The sequence below is a fragment of the Gastrolobium bilobum genome, unplaced genomic scaffold, assembly GCF_033153095.1.
Source record: "Gastrolobium bilobum isolate Gb01-03AN ecotype WA unplaced genomic scaffold, APGP_CSIRO_Gbil_v1 utg33132, whole genome shotgun sequence".
Lineage (NCBI taxonomy): Eukaryota > Viridiplantae > Streptophyta > Magnoliopsida > Fabales > Fabaceae > Gastrolobium > Gastrolobium bilobum.
In genome coordinates, this window is record NW_026897088.1 from 149,997 (window position 1) to 174,750 (window position 24,754).

The 24,754-nt window shown below is 35.4% G+C and overlaps 3 protein-coding genes and 1 pseudogene across 3 annotated transcripts; 3 read left to right on the top strand and 1 right to left on the bottom strand.

Annotated features, from left to right (window-relative positions):
• The first annotated feature begins 818 nt into the window (after window positions 1-818).
• On the top strand, window positions 819-4,479 carry LOC133304028 (L-type lectin-domain containing receptor kinase IX.1-like; annotated as a pseudogene).
• Window positions 4,480-12,076: 7,597 nt separating this feature from the next.
• On the top strand, window positions 12,077-14,068 carry LOC133304029 (L-type lectin-domain containing receptor kinase IX.1-like). The gene has a single exon (XM_061503999.1). The coding sequence runs from the start codon at window positions 12,077-12,079 to the stop codon at window positions 14,066-14,068; it is 1,992 nt and encodes a 663-aa protein (XP_061359983.1).
• Window positions 14,069-20,148: 6,080 nt separating this feature from the next.
• On the top strand, window positions 20,149-22,077 carry LOC133304030 (L-type lectin-domain containing receptor kinase IX.1-like). The gene has a single exon (XM_061504000.1). The coding sequence runs from the start codon at window positions 20,149-20,151 to the stop codon at window positions 22,075-22,077; it is 1,929 nt and encodes a 642-aa protein (XP_061359984.1).
• A 1,199-nt stretch (window positions 22,078-23,276) lies between these two features.
• Window positions 23,277-23,942, bottom strand: LOC133304031 (uncharacterized mitochondrial protein AtMg00810-like). Its single transcript, XM_061504001.1, has one exon. It carries the CDS (start codon window positions 23,940-23,942, stop codon window positions 23,277-23,279), a length of 666 nt encoding a protein of 221 aa, XP_061359985.1.
• Window positions 23,943-24,754: the final 812 nt, after the last annotated feature.

Consider the following 24,754-nt stretch of genomic DNA (forward strand, 5'->3'; position numbering starts at 1 on the left):
TTTCGGTTAACAAAACACAGCCAAGTTAATTTGTCTCTAATTACTGGTAAGACGCTATAACTACGAATATTGCCGTCTTATTCAGCACCGGAAGGATATTCCAGGGGTTGTGATCGCTGCTCCATTTTTATGGCATAGTGAGTTGTGTACGAAGGAATATTCAACCCACTGTTTAGAGTTGAGACAACGGTATTCAATTAGGCAGCTAAAAAATCACTCCAACCCACAAATTTTAAGAGGTTAGGTGAAAGCTCTTTAATAATTTATATTATATTCTAACACATTTTTTCACATAAAAGTTTTTTGGGCTTGATAGATGGATGATGTGACAGACCCAACTTACCAATGCTAAGAAATTCCATAAAAAAAATGGGGGCCGCTAGGATCGAACCCAGGACATCACTATGATACCGTGTAAAGAATCAATTTAATCCAAAAGCTTAAGTTGTTAGGTGATGACCTCTTTAATGATGTATATTAGGGGGCAGTTATACTTTTTACTGAAAATTTTTACAACTCTTACTATTAAATTAATCACCATTAATTTATGTCAATCGGTTATAATTTATTGGATACACTTATTAATTAATTATTAATTTTCAATAAATTATAACGGTTAGATTGACAAAATCAACGATAATTAATTTAGTAATAAAAGTTGTAAAACTTTTTAGTAGTAAGTATAACATCTTCTCTTATATTATATTCTAACAACGCAAATTACTAAGAAAGTTAGATAAAATGACAAATAAGAATAATAGATAAATACAAACACGAAAGTGTTAGGCTTCAAGTTAAAACATAACTCTCACTTAGCAATGGCTGGTTGTGCTTGGGTTAATGCCCTCGATGCAACAACTCCTCTGTTGTGTTATGCAAGGGGAACCATTTTATTCTTCCTAATAATCCCTCTTGTACACTCTCAGCTTGTGTCTTTTGATTACCCCAACTTTGTACATGTTGATCCAAAGCATTTAAAGCTGGAAGGAGATGCTTCTATTTCAGATACTGTCGTCCAACTCACAGTTAACGGAGATAACATATTCAGCAATAACTGGATTGGGAGTGTTGGTCGGGTCACAAGTTCCAACCCCATTCATCTTTGGAACAAGAGCTCAAATGAACAAAAAGACTTCAAAACTGATTTTTCCTTCCGTGTTTACTCAAATAATCACAGTGCTTATGGAGATGGTTTGACATTCTTCCTAGCAAGCCCAAATTTCCCAAATGCAAATGATTCATTTTCACTAGGGGCCCTTGGCGTTGGTTTTGTGGATCAGCATACCAAAACATTTATCCCAGCTGAGTATGAGTTTGTGGCAGTGGAGTTTGACACTTACTCAGACCGGTGGGACCCACCGTACCCACACGTGGGGGTGAATGTCAACAGTATGAAGTCTGACAAATTTCATGAATGGTTGCCAGATATTCCAAATGGGGAAGTTTATAATAGGACTGTGCATGGGTCAGGTTGGGTCAGGTTTTTGTCCGACTCGACCCAACTTGGTTTTTATAGGTCAGGTATTTTGACCCGCCCCGCTTTAATTTAATCCAAGTCAGGTCTGACTTGGATTGTATTTTGTTGAACTAGTTCAGAACCAGTTTGGATCTGACCTGACTTGGTTTCTAAAGTGGGTCTGACTTGGTTTCTGAACTGGGTCACATCTGACCTGACCCGTTTTTGACTTGGTTTTCTCACAAAATTTTGTCGAAATTTTTACGTTGCAAAAGACGAAAATTTCGTCACAAAATTATTTTTTCGTCGAAATTTGTACCAAAAAAAAATTTTCTATTGAAATTTAGTTTCCGTCAACAGTTTTGACGAAAATGATTTCTTCCATCAAATGTTTTAAACGAAAAAAGAATTTTGTCAAAAAATTTAACGGAATGTTTTTCGTTCAAAATTTCAATGGGAATGTGTTCTAACGAAAATTTTGACGAAAATTATTTCGAGGGAAATGTTTCATTTGAAACTTTCGACGAAATTTAGATTCTCTAAAGAATTTTGACAGAATATTTTTTTCGTCAAAATGTTTTTTTTGTCAAAAAAATTTACGAAATTTTTTTATAGAAATGTGTTTCGTTGAAAATTTTGATGGAAATTTTTTATCAAAAAACTTGACGAAAATATTTAGTTGAAAATTTTCGATGGAAATGTGTTTCGCTAAAAATTTTGACGAAAATTTTTTTTTTGTCAAAAAATTTAACGAAAATTTTTTCGTCGAAAACTTTCGCCGAAATTTGAAATCTATAAAGAATTTTGATGAATATTTTTGCCGTCAAAATTTTTTGATGACGAAAATGTTTCCGTCGAAAACTTTCGGCAAAATTAGAAATCTGTAAAGAATTTTGATGAAATTTTTTGCCGTCAAAATTTTTTGATGACGAAAATATTTCTGTTGAAATCTTTCGCCGAAATTTGAAATCTGTAAAGAACTTTGATGAAATTTTTTGCCGTTAAAATTTTTTGATGACGAAAATGTTTCCGTCGAAAACTTTCGCCAAAATTTGAAATTCGTAAAGAATTTTGATGAAACTTTTTGCCGTCAAAATTTTTTGATGACGAAAATATTTCCGTCGAAAACTTTCGCCGAAATTTGAAATCTGTAAAGAATTTTGATGAGATTTTTTGCCGTCGATATTTTTTGCCGTCAAAAATTTTTGATGACAAAAATGTTTCGGTCGAAAACTTTCGCCAAAATTTGAAATCTGTAAAGAACTTTGATGAAATTTTTTGCCGTCAAAATTCTTTGATGACGGAAATATTTCCGTTGAAAACTTTCACAGAAATTTGAAATCTGTAAAATTTTTATGAAAATATTTTCCATAAAAAATTTTGACGTAATTGTTTTACTTTAAAACTTTTCTTTTAATGTAATTGTGATTTTTTTTTTCACATAATGGGTATGGGTTAAGTTTTGGGTCAGTGGGTCAATATTAAAACGAGTCAGGTCTAAAACTGACCCAAATAAAAGTGAGTCAGTATTTAAACCAGTTCAAAAAATATGGGTATTTATGGGTCGGGTCAAGGTCGGATCAAGGGCAGGGCAAGTGAACCAGCTTTTTTGCAAAGTTTATAACATTACTATTCAATACAATTCTAGAAATAGTATTCTAAATGTTTCTTTCACTGGGTATGCATCAAATGATGGGCATGTAAAACAACACCCTACAAAATACCTTTCATACCACATTGATATCACAGAGCACTTACCAGAGTCTGTTTTTGTTGGCATATCAGCTGCAGCAAGTGCAAATTATGATAAACATACCCTGCTTTCATGGTCATTTGCTACAGCCCTTGCAATTGATGCCGATCCTGTGAAGGAAAGAAAGTTAAACGACATATTGGAGGGAATAGGAATTGGTGTAGGTTTGTCTTTGAGTTTATTAGGGCTTGTCATCATTTTATTATGCAAGATGAATAAAGGAAAAGAAGAAGAACCCACTTCAGAAACCACTTCTGATCTGAAGATGGATGCTGAATTCTTCCAAAGCAGCACTGGACCTAAAAAGATTAGTTATTATGAATTGGCATCTGCGACAAACAACTTCGATGAGACACACAAGCTTGGGCAAGGTGGTTTTGGCGGTGTTTATAAAGGCTATTTGAAAGACTCAAACTCCTATGCTGCTATAAAGAGGATATCAGCAAATTCAAGACAGGGCATAAAGCAGTACGTAGCTGAAGTGAACATCATTAGCCAATTGAGGCATAGGAATTTGGTAAAACTTACAGGTTGGTGTCACAAGAAGAATGATCTCCTCTTGGTATATGAGTACATGCCAAATGGAAGCTTAGATTCTCATCTTTTCCGTGGAGAAGGCATCTTGTCGTGGCAGGCGAGGCACAACATAGCTATGGGCTTCGCCTCAGCATTGCTTTACTTACAAGAAGGATGGGAAAAATGTGTGCTTCATAGGAACATCAAATCAAGCAACATAATGTTGGATTCAAATTTCAATGCTAAGCTTGGCGATTTTGGCCTAGCTAGGCTTGTTGATCATGAGAAAGGGTCACAAACCACAGTAGTGGCTGGGACCATGGGTTATCTAGCCCCTGAATATATGAACACAGGCAAGGCTAGAAAGGAATCAGACATATTCAGTTTTGGGGTTGTTTTGTTGGAGCTAGCCAGCGGAAGAAAAGCCATTCACTACAATGATAAGGTGGGTGAAGTATCATTAGTTGAGTGGATTTGGGAGCTCTATGGTATTAGAAATCTCCTTGCAGCAGCAGACCCAAAGCTATGTGGGGTATTTAATGTGCAACAAATGGAATGTTTACTGGTTGTTGGCTTATGGTGTTCTAATCCAGATTGCACATCCCGGCCCTCTATAATGGAAGTGATTAAGATGCTTAACTTTGAAGCTCCATTACCAATTCTCCCACAACAGATGCCTGTGCTAGCCTATCTCCCTCCAAGAACAAATGAGTAGTTTTATTCTGTTCGATCTTCCTTTCTGGCTACAAGTTAATAGGAAGTAGTCATTAAGTTTTATTTGTGAATGGAATGTTTTAATAACAAAAGCATTGGAATTTCTGCTGGTCTACTTTTCCTTCTCTCTTTTAACTCCAACTTACACGGAAAAAAATATGGTGAGGGAATACAGGGAATAGAAACAGAAGAGGAGACTGGACCTAGAATGTATTAAATTGTAAGGGCAGCTCACCATTACCAATTGTGAAATGAGTATTTAATACATTATAGTTAGACAAACTTGATTGGAACAAGTTCTTTGCCGCTTGATTATTGTTGCTATTGCAAATTTGTACCTTACTTATTTGTACCGTACTTTAAAATGATTGTAATATCAAAAATCCTTTTATTCTCAAATGTTGATTTTTTTAGAATTATGTTATGCTTTTATATATTTTTCAAGGGTTTAATGTCTCTCATATTGTAGGAAATAAAATTATCTCCTACACATACATAAAAGTATGTGTGACTAGGGGTGATAAACGAGCCAGGGGCTTTTGGCTCGGCTCGTGAAGGCTCAGGCTTACATGCTTAATATTGGTTGTTGAAACCAGGCTTGAACTTGTATGAAAGCTTGTTTAGTAAAAAGGCCTCATGCTCCAATTCAAAAGCTCGGCCTTGGAGCTTCTTAGGCTGGCCTAGTATATTAATTTTTTTTTATATTTTTAATACTATTTGTAATAGTCCTCTCTCTCCTCTCAATCCATTGCACCCCTATTTTATTAGTTAAACAGACTTTTTGAATGATTTTGTTCTATATTATGTTGTTTCGATATACATTGAATTTATGAATATTTATGAAATTACTAGTGTTGTTGATTGTATATTCTGTTTGAATAAATTTTTATTGTCTTATTTTTTTCTAACAGGCTAAATCAGACTTTTATTTTTTGTAAATAAGACAGGCCACAGGCCGATAATTATATTCGTAACAGGTAATAGGCTTGATAAGGCCGACACATTTAATCACAGGTTTAGTCTTTTAAGACCAAAGCTCAGCTCGATTCGGCCCGTTAACACCCCTATGTGTGACCCCCTTTTTCTCTCTCTCTTTTCACGTAGGCCCAAATAGGCCCCAAATATTTTTTTATATGTGTGTAGAAATTCTCCTACAATATGAGAAACATCAAATCTATTTTCCAATATGACAAATATATGTTATCATTTTATCATTTATAGTTTTCCCTGTCAAATTCTTTTTCCCTATATAACATGATTAATGGTGTTAAGTTTCTATTTGGTGTAAAAACAATTATTTATTTGTCATACACTTTGATCATGTTCATATTATATTAATCTTTTTTTATTTATCTATATAATACAAAGTTTTTGTAAGGATAATAGAAATTTCTTGTAGATTAACTTTGTAAATTTTGCTTTTTATGACAATTTTGCTTTTTAAGAGGCTGAGCCATGCTCAATGGTAGAGTTAGGCTGAGCATAAGCAATCACCTCCCCCGGTCAATGCATTAAACATTTATCTTACACTACATTCTGACTTATAAAAAAGTTAGTATAACATAAAATTTTCTCCTTTTATCATTATTATTCCTCATGTACAAGAAAACTTGAAGAGTGCTTCAAATTTGTCTATATATTAACCCACTGTTGTATCTTACAAACTAAGCTAGTTTGAATTTTGCCTCTATAAAATTTTATAGCTCTGACATTCCCCATATTTATATGTAATTTATATGCTTATAAAGTCGATGAATTACTTATCCATAATTTTGTTAAATAAATTATTCAAGGAAAGTATTTGGATACTAGCATATATAAACCATTTTCAGTAGAATAAAGTTTGTTGGACAAATGGATTCAATATTCAAGAATGGGGTGAATTGAGTTTTATAAAATCTTTTTGCAAAATGACTATGTTGATATTTTAAAGGATATTTCTTCAATCAATTGATTTATCACAAGTAATTCTAAGTAAGGATGTTAGTGTGTGATCAAAATATATAAACTATTACACAATCAAATACAATCTAATAATGCAATATGGATATAAAAGTAAAGAGTTGAAGGCTAGAGAGATTAAAAACTAGATGTATTCTAGTTCGGTAACTACCACTGGGACCTACGTCCAGACTGAATCCGTTCGATCAACTTTTCACTAACTATCAAGCTTCAAGGGTGTTTGACAAACCGCTACAATCTTCCAAGAATTCGGATTATTGGATACCTTTACACTTCACTCCAAATTTATTTAGGAATTTGGTAACTCTCAAATATAACAGGTTTCACTACCCTCTCAATTCAAGAATTCAAAAGGAAGTGTTTAGTAATAGCTAAGTACTCTCAAAGTACAAATATACAAATTGAAGAACTATAAGTGTTGACACTTTCACAATAATAAAGCTCAAAGAATGTATATGATCAAGATGAATGAGAATGAGCAAAGAATGTGTTTAAATCAAGAATAATGATCAATAAGGATTGTATGGACAATATAACAATGATTCATCAAGTTTGGAAGCATCATATATGGGTATTTATAGGCATATTTCAAAAACTAGCTGTTTATAGCCGTTATTTTTGTCTTCTGGTGCAAAAAGGAATCGATTCCCTTGCTTTGGGAATTTTTAACACCCTATTCTAGAACTGGTCTGTTATCATTACATATGATATTAAGTGCAGTTATAATCACAACAGTTGAATTAAAATACGGCTTAACTTTTTCCCTTTTAAAACATAACGTTTACTGCTTAAAACTTTTTTTGTATTCATGAATAAATTGAACTGTAATTATAACTCAACCACAATGCGAAATATTTAAACCTAGCTTAACATATCATACAACCATTATAAGATACCACCATGAGGTTCTCATACACCACATGGCTTCAATAATCGAATATTGATAGTTAATCACACAATTTTGGAAATCTCCTACCAACATCGTCAAAACAAAACGGATAGCATTCCATTTGTTTTTTAGACAACTGGGGACAATTCCTACTACAGTAATCTCAACCTAATAGACAGTTTATTTAATACAGATACACTCTTAATTTATCAAATAGTCACACAAGCCCTACCATCATATAAATACATCAATGTCCACATACATTTCAGGAATGTTCCAAAATATACATTGTTTACAAAATACATCAATTTGACTTAACTCATACAAAACACATTATCAAAGTCCTTGCATAAAACATCAACACGAAAGATACAAAGAATAGTGATTATGGGCTAAGTCCCCAGATGCTAATACATCAACCTACACCAAATGTGACTACAAAATATCAATATGTAGTCCTCCGCAAAATGCACATCCAAAACATATAATGCTCCACTATCCTACTCGAGCCTCTTAGCCTGGGATACTCCAGTACCATCAGTAGTACTTGAAATGTGGTCCCCCAAACACAGGGTGAGATAACAATCTCAATAAACCAAGGGTCTTTGGAGGTCACTCAACTCAATGGTTCATTCAATGTGCATATACAATAACAATAAAATAGTATAACATACATATTAACACATTCCACGTAATTATCAAGAGAACTCTGCTAAGGAGCCATTTCTCAAAGGTAACACATCGCGTATAAAATGTTACTTCTAAGAGAACTCTGCAAATGAGCCATTTCTTTCTGTCATTCATCCACCTGAACCTTTGTAAAGATCTCCATGGGAAGCCCCAACCAATCATACAATTCTACTGGGCAGAGAATCATATATACATAATATAGTATACATGTATTTCACCATCATATCATACTAATGCATGAACATAATATTTCAATCATTATCATACATCACATCATCCAACTATTTCTCCTAATGGAGTATGGTGGAACACATGAGGGAATTAACTCCAAAGTCCGAAGGTTTATCGCTCGAAGCTTCACTAACAAGCTTCCTTGCACTCCAAGAAAGTTAGTTACATTTTTCCAATTGTTGGTTTTCCAACTCAATATCCTTTGGCTCCAACCTAGATCATGGACCAATCATAAACCAACACCATTTAGGCTACATTTCAAGTGTGAGATACCAATTTCAACACTTTATTACTTCCTTATAATTTCAAATATGGTGACCAACTTGGTTTATTCATACTTTCTTTATGACATAACATTACTCAACACATTTACATGCCAGTATATGCCAAAAAACAATTCATAGCTGATTATTCATAATTAACAAAGTATGACCACACACGTTCATCTTTCTTTTTAACTAAGTCAATGACCTAGATTTCACACGTATTACTTTTGAAATGGCATAGAAATTACCTTTGGAGTCTCAAACACCATTTTTACAAATTTCCAACCATAATCACCCTATATAGCTGAACCATGGTACTAAGGGTGTCTCACATTTACCAAGTTCCCAAATGACCAACAATTTAGTTTATTTAATTATAACATGTCAATATGTTTCCCACCATTCAAACCCTATTGATTTCATTTCCAACATGTTTTCCTATAGCATGGCCGAACCACACTCTAGGCATTCCATCAAATTTCCATGCTTTCAACGATTATCAACTAGTCCATTTAACATCAAGTTATCCAATGACTAGTAACTAGCACCAATATCAAATTAAACAACTTCAATTACTTATTTCTCAAGACATAGCCTACATGGTGGTAACTTAGGGGTTCATCATATGTTCTCATGATTCAAATTACCAATCAATGAGTCTAATTACCTCAACATAGCCAATAAGTCACACACATTACTCAAATAACCATTTAACATATTTCCACCCAATTTTCCACAGATATGACCGAGGAGTACATATGAGGAGTCCATTGGATTTTATTTCTTTCCAATGTCCATAATTGCATCATTGTGCATTTCATCAACAAACATATACTAATCATTAACAAAGCAAAACTATCAAGTCTTCTACACTCATTTTCCACATATATGGCCTAAATGGTGTCTTAAGTCATTTTTCACATTTTTATACATTCCACAACCAACCACTCAATACATTTAGCATAATAACACCAAAGACATGTTCACCATTATATAAAAGAACTAAAAATTCAATTCTAACACATGTTTATATGTAATGGCCAAAGTCACATATCAAGGGTCATAATGAAACTCACAACAAAGCTAGTGTTTCTCACCTTGAAAATACTAGGAATAGTCTTAAATTGGTATTCCAATCCTCACACAAGGTCAAGCACGGCTCCAAGCCTTGTTTCCTTTCAATAGCCGAAATGGACACTTGGAGGAACAAGAAATTTTCAAGCTTCCAATGCATTCTCTTGTTAGCTTTCCACTCTAAATCAAACAACACATATAACTCAACATCAAACACTGCACTATTCATAAATTTCAAATTTCAAAACTCCCTCTAACATGTTCATGAACCCTAGGTTCCAACTCAAAGATTCAACCGATTAAAATGAAGTTTCTTACCTCTAACAAGTCTTAGGCATCCAAAGGATCAACCTCCAAGTTTTGAATCACTTAAAAACACCATGTTTCTCTTTTTAGCACCAAAATAATTATCAATTAATCATTTCATAGGTTAGGGTTATTATAGAATCGATTCCCAACTTTTCTATAAAGAGATCCCATATTGAGGGAATCGATTGCTAACCTGTTGGAAAGGTTAGAAATTCATCTGAAAATATTTTCCTTTGTTTCAAATGTATTTAAATCATACTTGGAAACATGTTTTCATGAATGTGAGATGCTAGGAATAATTCTATACATCAAATGATGATTTAATGCATATGTTTTGAAAAATCCTTTGAGCTTTTTCATGTAAGTTGTTGTCAATTACCTTCATATTTAATTCTACAACTCTTTGGACTTAGGTTCTTCTATTGTAGCTTGAGTCTTGATCTCTTTTAAGCTTTGCCCATTGTCTTGATGAACTTCACATTAGTTGGTTGATCTTTTAGGCTTCTTTTTATTGTTGCAAGTTGTAATGCTTGAAGTCTACTTCCCATGCTTGTTTATTATATATCACCAAAATCATTGTATCTTTATATTCTTCATTTTGTGTGCATTGGTTTCACAAATTTTTTTTATTAAACTCTTGCATAATTGTTCAAGTTTATAATTGATATATTATGTTTTGGACCAATTAGATAGACTTGTCTAACTAGCTCAAGTGGATGCATGGTTAGGCCTCAAGCACTTAGCGTATGGAGCATGTGGCTTTCCAATTCATGTGCCCCCCTCACATTTCCCGAGCATGCATGGCGTATTCATGCAACCTCACACCATAGTGGAGCCGAAATGGCTGAAACGTTTATGGCATCACACTTCCCATGTTGAGAGGAAATATCCCACGTCTTATAAATAAAGGGTCTTACCTCACTAAGATCATCATCTTCTCCATCGTCTAATTTTTTTGTTAGTCTGCTAAATCATACTTCACCTATGTGGAAAACAAACCTACATTTCCATCTTCTAAATAATTCATAATAATTTAAGCTTTATGATAGGATGGTTGGAAAAATATTATATTAATCATTCAATCAATTTTATAAACCTAATCAAATCAATAAATAAAAGCCCAATTAAAATTAAATAAATAAAACTTTAACATGGTTGAACCATGAGACCTGGTTTCAATTCTAAAAATGTTGTAGGTTAGCCAGTAGGAGCTATAGTAGAGGAGAATCAACATTAATATGGTAAAAAAAAATCATAAAAAAAGGATTGAACTCAACATCGTAACATAAACTCTTAAAATATTAAATTAATGAGTCATTTTATTTTTATGGTTATCGTTTACTGATTTTCAACTAATGAGTAACTACTCATGCTTTAAAGCTTGATTGCACATGGTTTTCTGACCCTAACTGACTTGCGCTAAACCAATGTTTTGAAACTCGGCTCAGTCATCAACTCGGTCGAGGTACTGAATTAATGGGTCAGTGGTTCAACTGGTGAGTTGTTGGTTCAACCAGTTAAACTGAATTTTAATTTAATTATATAATAAATTATTAAAATATGCATTATGACAAGTAACTCTAACATAGTACTAGGTGCTGCAACTTCCATCAACCCCACATGGGTTCAAATCCTTGATGCCTCAAAATTTAAATTTGAGGGTACTTTGTCACAGAAACTGGGCTAAACTGAGCCCACATATATAATTAACTTTACATGAAGTTATCATTAATATCTAAAGACGGCAAAAAGCGCTGATTAGTTCTAACTTCTAAGAAAATACCACCAAAAGACACTCATTAAAAAAGGGCCATGTGCCCATGTCTCTTTCAAAACTTTTCTTCTTTATTTCTAAGTAGTTAAAGCTTTTTAAATTTGAAGAAAACAATGCATTTGCTTTCTGTTTCCTGAAATCTCCGTTAACAAGCGCAACCAAGTTTGTTTCTAATTAATTATAACATGCTATAACTCCGAATATTGCCGTTTTAACCAGCAGTGACAGCATGGTCCAGTGCTTGTGATCCTTGTTCAACTTTCATGGCATAGTGAGTTGTGTACGAAGGAATAGTCATCCCAAAGTTAAGAGTTGAGAAAACCGTAATTAAATTACACAAATTACTAAGGAAGTTAGATAAATGACAAATAAGAGTAGCAGATAAATACAAATACATGAAAGGGTGTTAGTCTTCAAGTTTCAAACTCAACTTCCCTTGGCAATGACTAGCTGTGGTTGGCATTTTAGTCTCCATGCAACAACTCCTCTTTTCTGTTATTCAAGGATAACCATTTTGTTGCTTCTGATAATCCCTCTTGCATATGCTCAGACTCTATCTTTTGATTACCCCAACTTTATTAATGATGGTCAAAACCAGCTAAAGCTTGAAGGAGATGCTTCTACTTCAGATTCTGGCATCCAAATCACAAGTAACAACAGGACTGGGAGTATTGGGCGAGTCACGTTTCCCGAGCCGGTGCATCTTTGGGACAGCAGCACAAAAGAAAAAAAAGACTTCTCTACCAACTTTTCCTTTGTTCTTTTCTCAAATCAGAGTTCTTATGGAGATGGTTTGGCATTCTTTCTAGCAAGCCCAAATCTTCCAAGCACAAATGATAAACCAGAGCTAAATGGAGGAGGCCTTGGTATTGGTCTTGCGGATGCTAACCAAAATCTTATCAAACCTTACTATAGTTTTGTGGCAGTGGAGTTTGACACTTTCTCAAACCGTTGGGACCCAAATGGTGCACATGTTGCTGTTAATATCAATTCTATGGAGTCTGACATACTTGAGGAATGGACGACAGATATTTCAAAAGGGGAAGTTCATTACTGTTATATTGAATACGATTCTAGAAATAATAACTTAAATGTTTCTTTCAATGGATATATATCCTATGATGGGAACGTAACACACACCACACAATACTTTTCATACAACATTGATATTGGAGAGTACTTACCAGAGTCGGTTATTGTTGGCATATCAGCTGCAACAGGAGCAAATTATGAGGAACATACCCTGATTTCATGGTCATTTAGTACAAGCAATGCTGATCCCAAGAAGGAAAGATGGTTAATCAACACAAAATTGTTGGTGGGGATAGGAATTGGTATTGGTTTGTCTTTGATTTTATTAGGGTTAGTCCATATTATATTATGGAAGATGAATAAAGGAAAAGAAGAACCCACTTCGCATCTGAAGATGGATGATGAACACCAAATGGGCACTAGACTTAAAAAATTTAGTTATTATGAATTGGCATCTGCAACAAACAACTTTGAAGACACGCAGAAGCTTGGGCAAGGTGGTTTTGGTGGTTTTTATAAAGGTTATTTGAAAGCTTCTCACTCTTTTGCTGCTATAAAGAGGATATCAGCAAATTCTAGACAGGATATAAAGCAATACGCAGCAGAAGTTAAGATCATTAGCCAATTGAGGCATGGGAATTTGGTAAGACTCACTGGTTGGTGTCACAAGAAGAATGATCTCCTCTTGGTATACGAGTACATGCCAAATGGTAGCTTAGATTCTCATCTTTTCCGTGGAGAAAGCATCTTGTCGTTGTCGTGGCAGGTGAGGTACAACATAGCTCTGGGGTTGGCTTCAGCATTGTTTTACCTTCAGGAAGGATGGGAAAAATGTGTGCTTCATAGGGACATCAAATCAAGCAACATAATGTTGGACTCCAACTTCAATGCTAAGCTTGGTGATTTTGGCCTAGCTAGGCTGGTGGAGCATGAGAAAGGGTCACAAACCACAGTTGTAGCTCGGACAATGGGTTACCTAGCACCTGAATCCATAAACACAGGCAAGGCTGGAAAGGAATCGGACATATTCAGTTTTGGGGTTGTTTTGTTGGAGTTAGCCAGCGGAAGAAAAGCCATTCACCACAATGACAAGGAGGGTCAAGTATCATTAGTTGAGTGGATTTGGGAGCTCTACGGATTTAGAAATCTTTTTGCAGCAGCAGACCCAAAGCTATGTGGGGTATTTGATGTGCAGCAAATGGGATGTATGCTGGCAGTTGGCTTATGGTGTGCCAATCCAGATTTCACATCTAGGCCTTCTATAATGCAAGTGATTAAGGTACTTAGTTTTGAAGCTCCATTACCAATTCTCCCGCAAAAGACTCCCGTGATAGTCTATTTCCCTCCAACCACAAATGAGCCTTTTCATTCAGTTTCATCTTCCTTTGGGGATACAAGTTAATTGGAAGTAAACAGAAAATTAATCAATTGAGTTTGATTTTTCAAATCCAGTTTGGAACCCTTGGGGTTAGATTTCACATTATGTGTAAATGAAATACTTTGTGTAAGTTATTGAAAAATGTAATATTTTATGAATTTAATTGACATAAAATTTATGTTGCAAGTAATGTGTAACGTCCGGCAACTTGCAAGGATCAATGATTGCCCCCACAAACTAATACGAGAGTTTTTAATGTACTTTGTCTCACTCACACACTTCTTGGAAAAACTTTCCAAAAGGTTACTCATCCCAGAATTGCTCCAAGTTAAGCACGTTTAACTATGGAGTTCTTCCTTCCGCACTACCGAAAAGTAGATACATCTTGTTAATATAGGTAGAAAAAATTAATTCTTATAAGTTATCCTCAACTGTACAGTCTCATTCTTGTACAATCTCTGAAATCTCTCTCTTTCGGGTGTTGATTTGATTCATTCATGTACCTCCCAACTGCAAGATTTGGAATGAGCCGCTCATTGTTCGTGCCTCTTTTACACGAGCGATCACTTCCTTCCCTTTCCAACCCTTGGGATGTTACATGTAACACCCCGTTCTATAACCAGTTTGTTATCATTGCTTTATGATATTAAGCGTAGTTACAATCACATTTGTTCAATTAAAACATAGATAATTTTTTCTTTAAAAACCTTGTTTGTTTTTCCCGTTTTAAAACACACTGTATTTAAAATTAGCAATATCGTAATTATAATTGTGTGAAGTTGCGGAATAACTAATATTATGCTTAACATCATTTACTATCTTTATTAGACCCTAAACAAATGGTCCTTACTCATTAATTTTAAGTCTAATTCATTTTAGAAATCACTGATAGGGCGCTTAAGCCCCTTACAGGGAACTTAAGCCCCCTCGGGCAAAGGATTTCTAAGTTTCAGTTCAATGAGCAGGCTTAAGCTCCCTTTTGGGCGCTTAAATTCCTTCCGATGGATAAATCCTCGAAAACTTTCTATCTCATAGCGCTTAAGGCCCCTCATGGGTGCTTAAGCGCCCTCCAACTGTGCAAAACACTAAATTTTTCTATTTTCATGTATTTCTCTTGGGGACTTCCTCTCAAATGCCACTATACTTAACAAACTTTACATAATTATTATACACACCAAAATGGAAATAATATAATACCTTATTACATCAATGTTCCAATGAATCATGTACAACAATGTTCTCCAAAATAAATACATGTCAAAGAACTTAGGACAACATATGATCAAAGTCTCTATCTAGATGCATAAGGGTTATACAATTATCAATAATTATCCTCTAAGTCCCACATGGATACATATACCCTGATGCTTCAAAATGCTCTATACATGGACAAATACCAAATGGCAGGCATAAGCAAAGGACAACAGCATCAACATATATCAATCTAGCTCAATTGTGACCACCTGCCACTAGAGGCTCTTGCAACATCTGTAGCCGAAAAGGGGTCCCCACAACACGGGGAGAGATAGACGAATACATCTCAGTAAACCAGGGGTCCTTAGAGTATCTCTCCACCCTATAGTTCACTCATAGTATAATAGCAATAACGGTAAATAATGCAGTAAATACATATCCATGCAGTGTGTCAAACATCTCCATAAGACATCCCTCGAGCTCTCATACTTTTCTAAAGATACTCATATGCAAATAGTCTTACTGGCCAGCTAAACTACCAAGTATGAATTATGCATCATTATGCAACATACTAAACATAAGGAAACACCATAATATTCTACACCAGTGCATACACAAACATATAACAAAGCATTAAACCACTTTATTGCATTTACATATACTATCAACAACTACTACCCGTTCAGGGCTTGGTGGAACAATAAAGAAATCAATTTCCAAGGTCTGAAGGTTGACCTCAATTTGCTTGAAGTCCAACCTTTGTTCACCACCAATGTGCACAATCAAGCTTTACAATTATTAACCACAATCTCATAACCAAACACCTACACAAAGGTGCAATGCAATCAATCTATTGCATCCAAGAATATATCAATATTCATCAACAAACAATCACATTCGCACCACAATTAAGGTATGGACTTACCATTCTCAATGACTTAATCAAGCTTCATTGCTTCCTCCAATGGTTGGTCACTCACGATTGGTCAACTTGGCTCAATTCTAGCACCAAAATGAACAAAAATCAAACATACCACCAATAAATGGCTCAACATGCAAGAAATCATAATTTCTAGCATAGATTTTCCTCAAATATTGAGAATAACTTAAATGACATTTCTACCATTTATTTATCATTCCTAACAACATTTGTAAAGGGATTTAACTTCTATCTAACTCAAATACATTCAACTCATAAAACACCATTCATCATACTCAACCTATATGCAATCTCCAAGAAAACTAGGTTGAAGGAGGGGAAACTTACCACAATAGGTTACACAACCAAGGAATAGTGGTCTCCTAAGCTCCCATGCAAGAAAATACCATCAAACTCCTCCAATCACCCAGAGGTTCGAAATCTTTTAGAGGGAAGATCTCTCTCCACAAAGCTTTCTACTCTAAACCAAGTTTTGATTCACAATGAGGGAGAGATTCTAACTGGTTTTGGCTTTGGAATAAGTTGATTTGGTTAAGAAATGGAGTGACTAGGGTTTTGAGCTGTAACAATGGTTTCTCTCCCTCTCTCCCTCAGTCGTCCATCGAATAAAAAGAAGAAAATGAGGGCTTGGCTTTTGTTTTTCATTTACATAGGTAGAGTAGATTTTTAACTAGGTAACAACTTATCTATCTAGTCACCTCCATTCACCATCAAACTTTATCCAATGAACTAGAATATTTTTCCTACTATATTGCTAACTTTACTTTTACTTTTTGGGTAATTTTTCCTATACACATTTTTACCCCAAAATTCTCATTGGCTGTACTTTTATCCCAAAAGTGACCCTAATTTATTTACTTAGTCCCTTTACTTAATTCAACCCACTAATGCCTGATAGATTACTTAATTACATGCAATTTTATAATTAAATAGGTTAGGGATATTATATTACATGCCCACCAGCTTTCGCCTGGTTTGTCCTTGAACCACACTGTACTGGGAGAAATGTCCTGCTCTGATAGCACTTATAATGCCCGGCAACTTGCAAGGATCAATAATTGCCCCCACAAAATAACACGAGAGTTTTCAGCGTGCTTTGTCCTCACTCTCACACTTCTTGGAAAAACTTCCCAGGAGGTCATCCATCCCAGAATTGCTCCAAGTTAAATACGCTTAACTATGGAGTTCTTCCTTTCGGGCTACCGAAAAGTATATGCATCTTGTTAGTATAGGTAGTACCAATTAATTCTTATAAGCTATTCCTAACTGTACAGTCACATACTTGTACAATCTCTGAAATCTCTCTCTTTCGGGTGTTGATTTAATTCATTCATGTATCCCCCAGCTGCAAGATTTGACATGAGCCGCTCATTGTCCGTGCCTCTTTTACACAGGCGATCACTCTCTGCCCTTGCCAGCCCTTAGGATGTTACATAATGCATGATTTATTAGTTGGAGAGAGGATATGATTAAGATAAGGAAGTGAGAAAGAAATAAGAGTGTTGGGTGGAGTGTCATGCAATCCAAGGGAGCCCATGGTCGAGAGATCACCACCATTGTGTTAAATTACACTAATTATATCAAGTGGGTTCAATATGATATCTCAACCAAAAGCTTAAGACATGGTGTTAAAGTTAAAGTTCACTTTATTTGTAAATGAAATATTTTGTGTAACTTATTGAAAATTATTGTATTTTATGAATTTAATTCATATAGAAATTATAGTCAAGGGAGCCCATGGCATCAGGAACACTACCAATGAGTTATAAGCTATAACAACCATATTAAGTGGGTCCAACAACCAATGTTATGTCTCAACGCAAAACCTTAAAATATTGACTTCATGGATCCTCCCAATTATATTGGCTTCACTTAGCTCATTATTAATCAATGCAAGACTCTGTCACACTTTAATATCCCAACATAGAGGTTGAGATATTTACATGGTCAAAAGGTTAGGGTGAGAATGGTGTGATTGAGCAACTATATGTTAAGATGGTGGGAGAGCCAAAAACCCTTGCAAGGGTTACTTTCCATGTAATGGGTTAAGTCACAAACCATAATAAATTAGTATAACAACCTTTTTTATTTTTATTGTTTTAAAAATTGGAAAGAGAATGTTATTCATCTTTATCATATAATGACATACACCTCCTATAGGCAATACAAAAACTTGAGTAAAACTATAAAAAATAAATGTTACATCAATAAACCCAAATAACTCCACCAATAAGAGACAATACACAATTTTAGTGCACCCACATGCCTATTACATCATTTAAAGGTAAGGGAAATATTCAACGTTTTAACTTACACTAAAAGATTGAAAGGACTTTTCAACATTCCCTGAAATTGATGTTCTTCAATAATTAGTTTTAGTCTAGTTAAATGCTTCATCCATCATCCTTGGAAAATATGCCAAGTAAGCCCTTAAGCTTATAAAATGCAACTAATTCGGGAGGTAAGGGAAATATTCAACGTTTTAACTTACACTAAAAGATTGAAAGGACTTTTCAACATTCCCTGAAATTGATGTTCTTCAATAATTAGTTTTAGTCTAGTTAAATGCTTCATCCATCATCCTTGGAAAATATGCCAAGTAAGCCCTTAAGCTTATAAAATGCAACTAATTCGGGAGGCTTGGTTAACAAATTAGCAACTTGATCTTTACTTCTACAGAAAACAAGACCAATTATATCATCCTTTTGTAAGATTCCTCAAGAAATTATATTTTATTGCTCCTTCCATGAAAACTAGGATTTTTTATTTATTTTTTTAACAATTTAATTGTTGAATTGTTATTACAAAAATCATTGTTGCTTCATCTTGTTTTAAATTAAAGTTTTTGAAAAATATTTCTCAATCAAATAACTTGACGAGCACTTAAGCAGCAACCACAAATTTAGCTTCTGTTGTTGAAAGGATGATTATGGATTGTTTCTTCAAAGACCATGAAACAGCAGTTGAACCAAGCATGAATTTGTAGCCTAAGGTGCTTTTTAAATTCTCAATATCAACTGCATAATCACTATCAATAAAACTAAATAAATTTACATTTTCCTCATTCTTGTAAAACAACCCAAGAGTTATATGCCAATTATTTTGTTGTTGTTCTTGATTTATTTTCTGCATTATTTAGTTCAATTTACACTTGACTTATTTATCTGGCCCTAACTGATTTTGTCCTCGCTGAACCATTCCAACAATAACTCGACATACCAAAATTCTGAGTTTCTTCGGGTAATGCCTCGAATAAAGGCATACCTAACCTCAAAATATTTTGGGAATTTGTATCATATTAGTCTAAAGCCGTGATCTCGTGGACTTTTCGGTAACACCAAGCGTAAAGGCACACCTAATATTTAGGATTTGTACCCTAATATTTAAAAAATACCAGGCCTTCATTTAAGAGATTAGTATTTTTCATGTGGTAGAAAATAATTTTAACTTCTACACATATAAAAATGTGTTGAATTTATATATATTTTTCTTTTTCTTTTCACGTGATCCAGCACATCTAAGTTAAAATCCTATCGATATGATAAAAATAATTCCTTCATTTAAAAAGGAGGTCTCTTTCAAGACTTTTTTTCTTTATTTATAATATATGTTAAAATCATTTTAAATTTAAAGGAAACAATGATTTTTTCCTTTTGTTTCCTGAATGTTTCCGTTAACCAGCACAGCTGAGTTTGTTTCTAATTAATTAAACATGTTATAAATGCGAATATTGCCGTTCGAACCAGCATAGGCGGCACGTTCCCGGAGTTGTTATCCATGCTCATTTTATAGTGGCATGGTGAGCTGTGAACATAGGAACATTCATCACAAGATAGAGTTGAGACAAACATAATTATATTAAAGAAAATTAAAAGGGAAGTTAGATAAACGACAAATTAGAATAAAACATAAATACTTACACTTGAAAGTGTGTTAGGCTTCAAAGCTCAACCTTAACTCTCGCTTAGCAATGGCTTGTTGTGGTTTGCATTTTGGTCACCATGCAACAAGTTATGTTAGGGGAACCCTTTTGTTCCTCCTGATAATCCCTCTTGTACATGCTCAGCTTGTGTCTTTTGATTACCAAAACTTTGTTAATGCTGATTTGCAGCAGCAGCAGCAGCTAAAGCTGGAAGGAGATGCTTCTGTTTCAGATTGTACCATCCAACTCACAAGTGGTAACTGGATTGGGAGTGTTGGTCGAGTCACAAGTTCCAACCTTATTCAACTTTGGAACGAAACCTCAAATCAACAAAAGGACTTCACTACCGAATTTTCCTTCATTGTTTTCTCAAATCAGAATTATTATGGAGAAGGTTTGGCTTTCTTCCTAGCAAGCCCAAATCTCCCAGATGCAAATGACACAGAAATAAAACGAGGAGGCCTTGGCCTTGGTCGTGTGCATGACAAAACACCTCTCCCTATTGATTATAAGTTTGTGGCAGTGGAGTTTGACACTAACTCAAACCAGTGGGACCCAACTAGCTTACATGTAGGTGTGGATGTCAACTCTATGCAGTCTAACATACTTCGGAAATGGGGAACAGATATTTCTCGAAGGAGCGTTTATGACTGTAGTATTGTATATAATTCAAGAGATAAAATTCTAGATGTGTCTTTCACGGGATACATACTCGATCTGCCAGTAACAAAGTACCTTTCATACCACATTGATATCACAGAGCACTTACCAGAGTCGGTTATTGTTGGCATATCAGCTGCAACAGGAGCAAATCCTGAGGAACATACCCTTCTTTCGTGGTCATTTAGTACAAGCAATGCCGATCCTAAGAAGGAAAGAAACACAAAATTGCTGGAGGGAATAGGAATTGGTGTAGGTTTGTCTGTGACTTTAGTAGGGTTGGTCCACATTTTATTATGGATGATGGATAAAGGAAAAGGAAAAGAATCCCCCTCAGAAACCACTTCTGATTATAACATGGATGATGAATTCCACATCAGCACTGGACCCAAGAAGATCAGCTATAATGAATTGGTAACTGCAACAAACAACTTCGCAGATACACAGAAGCTTGGGAAAGGTGGTTTTGGTTGTGTTTATAAAGGTTATTTTAAAGACTCAAACTCCTATGTCGCTATAAAGAGGATATCAGCAGAATCAAGACAGGGTATAAAGGAATACGCAGCAGAAGTGAAGATCATTAGCCAATTGAGGCATAGGAATTTGGTGCAACTCATTGGTTGGTGCCACAAGAAGAATGATCTCCTCCTGATCTACGAGTACATGCCAAATGGCAGCTTAGATTCTCATCTTTTTCATGGAGAAAGCATCTTGTGGTGGCAGGTGAGGTACAACATAGCTCTGGGATTGGCCTCAGCATTGCTTTACCTACAAGAAGGATGGGAAAAATGTGTGCTTCATAGGGACATCAAATCAAGCAACATAATGTTAGACTCCAATTTTAATGCTAAGCTTGGCGATTTTGGCCTAGCTAAGCAGGTGGATCATGAGAAAGGGTCACAAACCACAGATGTGGCTGGGACCATTGGTTATCTAGGCCCTGAATATATGAAAACCGGCAAGGCTAGAAAAGAATCCGACATATTCAGTTTTGGGATTGTTTTGTTGGAGATAGCCAGTGGAAGAGAAGCCACGAACAACAATGACAAGGAGGGTCAAGTATTATTAGTTGAATGGGTTTGGGAGCTCTATGGTTTGAGAAATCTCCTTGCAGCAGCAGACCCAAAGCTATGTGGGGTACTTGATGTGCAACAAATGGAATGCTTGTTGGTTGTTGGTCTTTGGTGTGCAAATCCAGATTACATATCCAGGCCCTCTATAAGGCAAGTGATTAAGGTGCTTAACTTCGAAGTTCCTTTACCAATTCTCCCACAAAAGATCCCTGTGGTAATCTATCTCCCTCCGACAACATATTGAGTTGTTTTCACATTTTCATCTTCCTCAAATGCTACAGTTGATTGGAAGTAAACAGAATGTAACAAATAAGTTTGATTTTCCCGATACAGTCTGGAACTCTTGGAATCATAGCGTTCGCTCAATTAGTAAATGTTTTACTCTATATAACTTACGAAAATTGTAGTAACTTACGAATTCAATTGGGTTGTTGTCCCCTTCTGTTGGCTGCATTGTACAATTCTATAAATATCATTATAACACTAACATGAAATTGAAAACAAATATCACAACTTGACAAGGTTAAATTTATTTGGATATATTCAACGGTACCCAACTAATCAAGGTTAAATTTATTTACCAATCACTTTTTATGTTCGCTTATGGGAATAGAGCCTCCAAGATGTGAAGGTCCATCATGTGTGGACCTGTGCTTCTTATTATGTTCCGCCTTCTTCCAAACTTCATTGCTGCTCCAAAAAGGTATATCATAATGTGTCCTGCTCATTACATGTCAGGATGGTTATGTTCCATATCATTCCTCCTGTCCCCATAGTACAAAATCTATACTGCAGAGTCAATGAAAACAACAAAGAGAAAGAGCATCCAAGAAAATCAGAAGTTGATAAAAAAAAGAAGCATAACCTCTGGAAGCAATACTTTCATTACAAATCGATAAAGCAAATGAACTGAAAATTATCATTGAATGAATACAAGCTGGTATATATAAGACCCAGCTGCACAAGATACAAACGTCTAATATTGGCAGGAATAGTTAAATCTAACGCAGTTGCATTTGGTTACATAACAAATCCATGCAGTGGCTGAAACTAAAATATTACACGTGCATAAAATAAATGTGACTAATATATCAATCAATAGCCCCCCTGGAGATGATATCTTTCATTCCCAACTTGGTTAAAAGGATATGAAATTGAGTACGATGTATGGCATGTATGGCTTTAGTCAGTAAATCAACTAGTTGAGCGCAAACCGAATGGGAAGAAGGTGAATGAGACCATTGTGAATCTTTTCTCTAACAATGTGACAGTCTATATCAATATGTTTGCTACGTTCATGGAATGCAGGGTTGTGAGCCAAAGTAAATGGCTGAATTGTTGTCACAAAACACTAATATAGGCTACGATAAAGGCATGGAAAGATCCCTGAATAAGTAAGAGAGCCATTGTTGTTCACAAACCAGACTTGCAAGGCTTCAATATTCAGCTTAAGAAGAGCTTCGAGAAACTGTATTTTGTTTCTTTGATTTCCAGGCAACAAGAGCTAGGCCTAGAAAAACACAAAAAACCAGATATGGAGGGTCTGGTGTCTGTGCAACATGCCCAGTCCGAATCAGAAAATGCAGATGGGTGAAGATCGTTGTCAGCTGGAAAGAATAAACCCTTGCTAGGTGAGTCTTTGATATATCGAAAAACTCGTGTGGCAGCTTTATAGTAAATATCCGTTGGATTAGCCATGAATTCACGAAGTTCTTGAACCGGAAATGATATGTCAGGTCTTGTGGTAGTGAGGTAAAGCAATCGACCAACAAGCCTTCTATAAGTTGTTGCGTCACAGAAAGGAGTGCCTTGTTCTTTTTGAAGTTTAAGAGAAGGATCCATTGGTGTTGTGGCAGGCTTAGCAGCAAGGAGACCCGCATCGAACAATAATTGTAGAGCATACTTTTGTTGGTTGAGAATGCGACCTGATTTAGAACGAGCAACCTCAAGTCTCAAGAAAAACCAAAGGGAACCCAAATCCTTTATCTTAAAGAGATGGTCTAGGTGACGTTTAACATGTTGAATTTCATATCCATCGTTTCCTGTTAGCATTATGTCATCAACATATATGAGTAAGGCAGTGAAAGAATTGTTGTGTTTTCTTACCATTAATGAATGGTCTGCTTCAAATTGAACGTACCCCAGAGAAAAGAGTGAAGTCGTGAGTTTAACGTTCCATTGCTTGCAAGCCTATTTAAGGCCAAATAAGGAACGTTGCAGCTTGCAAACTTGATTGGTTTGTCAGAAGTGATGCCTGGGGGAAGCACCATAAATACATCTTCGTGTAAGACTCCATGCAGAAAAGCATTGTTCACATCTAGTTGCTCTGGTATCCATCCTTTCGCTGGAGTATTCTGAGAGTAGTGAGTTTCGCAACTGGGGAGAACGTATCAAGGTAGTGGATGCCTTCAACTTGAGTGTAGCCTATGGCGACCAATGTCACCTTGTAATGTTCTATTGAACCATCTGCCTTGTGTTTGATTTTATAGACCCACTTGCATCCAATGGGCGTGGTGTTGAGAGGGAGATCAACAATGGACAATGTCTGGTTTTGTTCTAGAGCTGTTATTTCATCACACATGGCTTTCTTCCAACATTCGTGTTTGGATGCTTGGGAGTATGACTTAGGTTCAGTACAAGAGAAAACATTGAGGAAAAAATTCTTATAAACAGAAGAGCATTGGTTATAAGATAATACATCAGAAAGTGGATAAGGAGTACAAGGGGAAGAACCAGAGACTGCATTAGTGTCAGAAGCAATAGATAGCGACACATGAAAATCCTGCAAATATTTTGGACCAATATGAGGTCTGGACGAACGTCTGAGTTGAATATTTTGAGGTTGTTGAGTATTATCTTCTGATATTGGAAATTGAGGAATGATTGGGTTTGGTGCAATGGGAGAAATGGGTTGAGGTGTA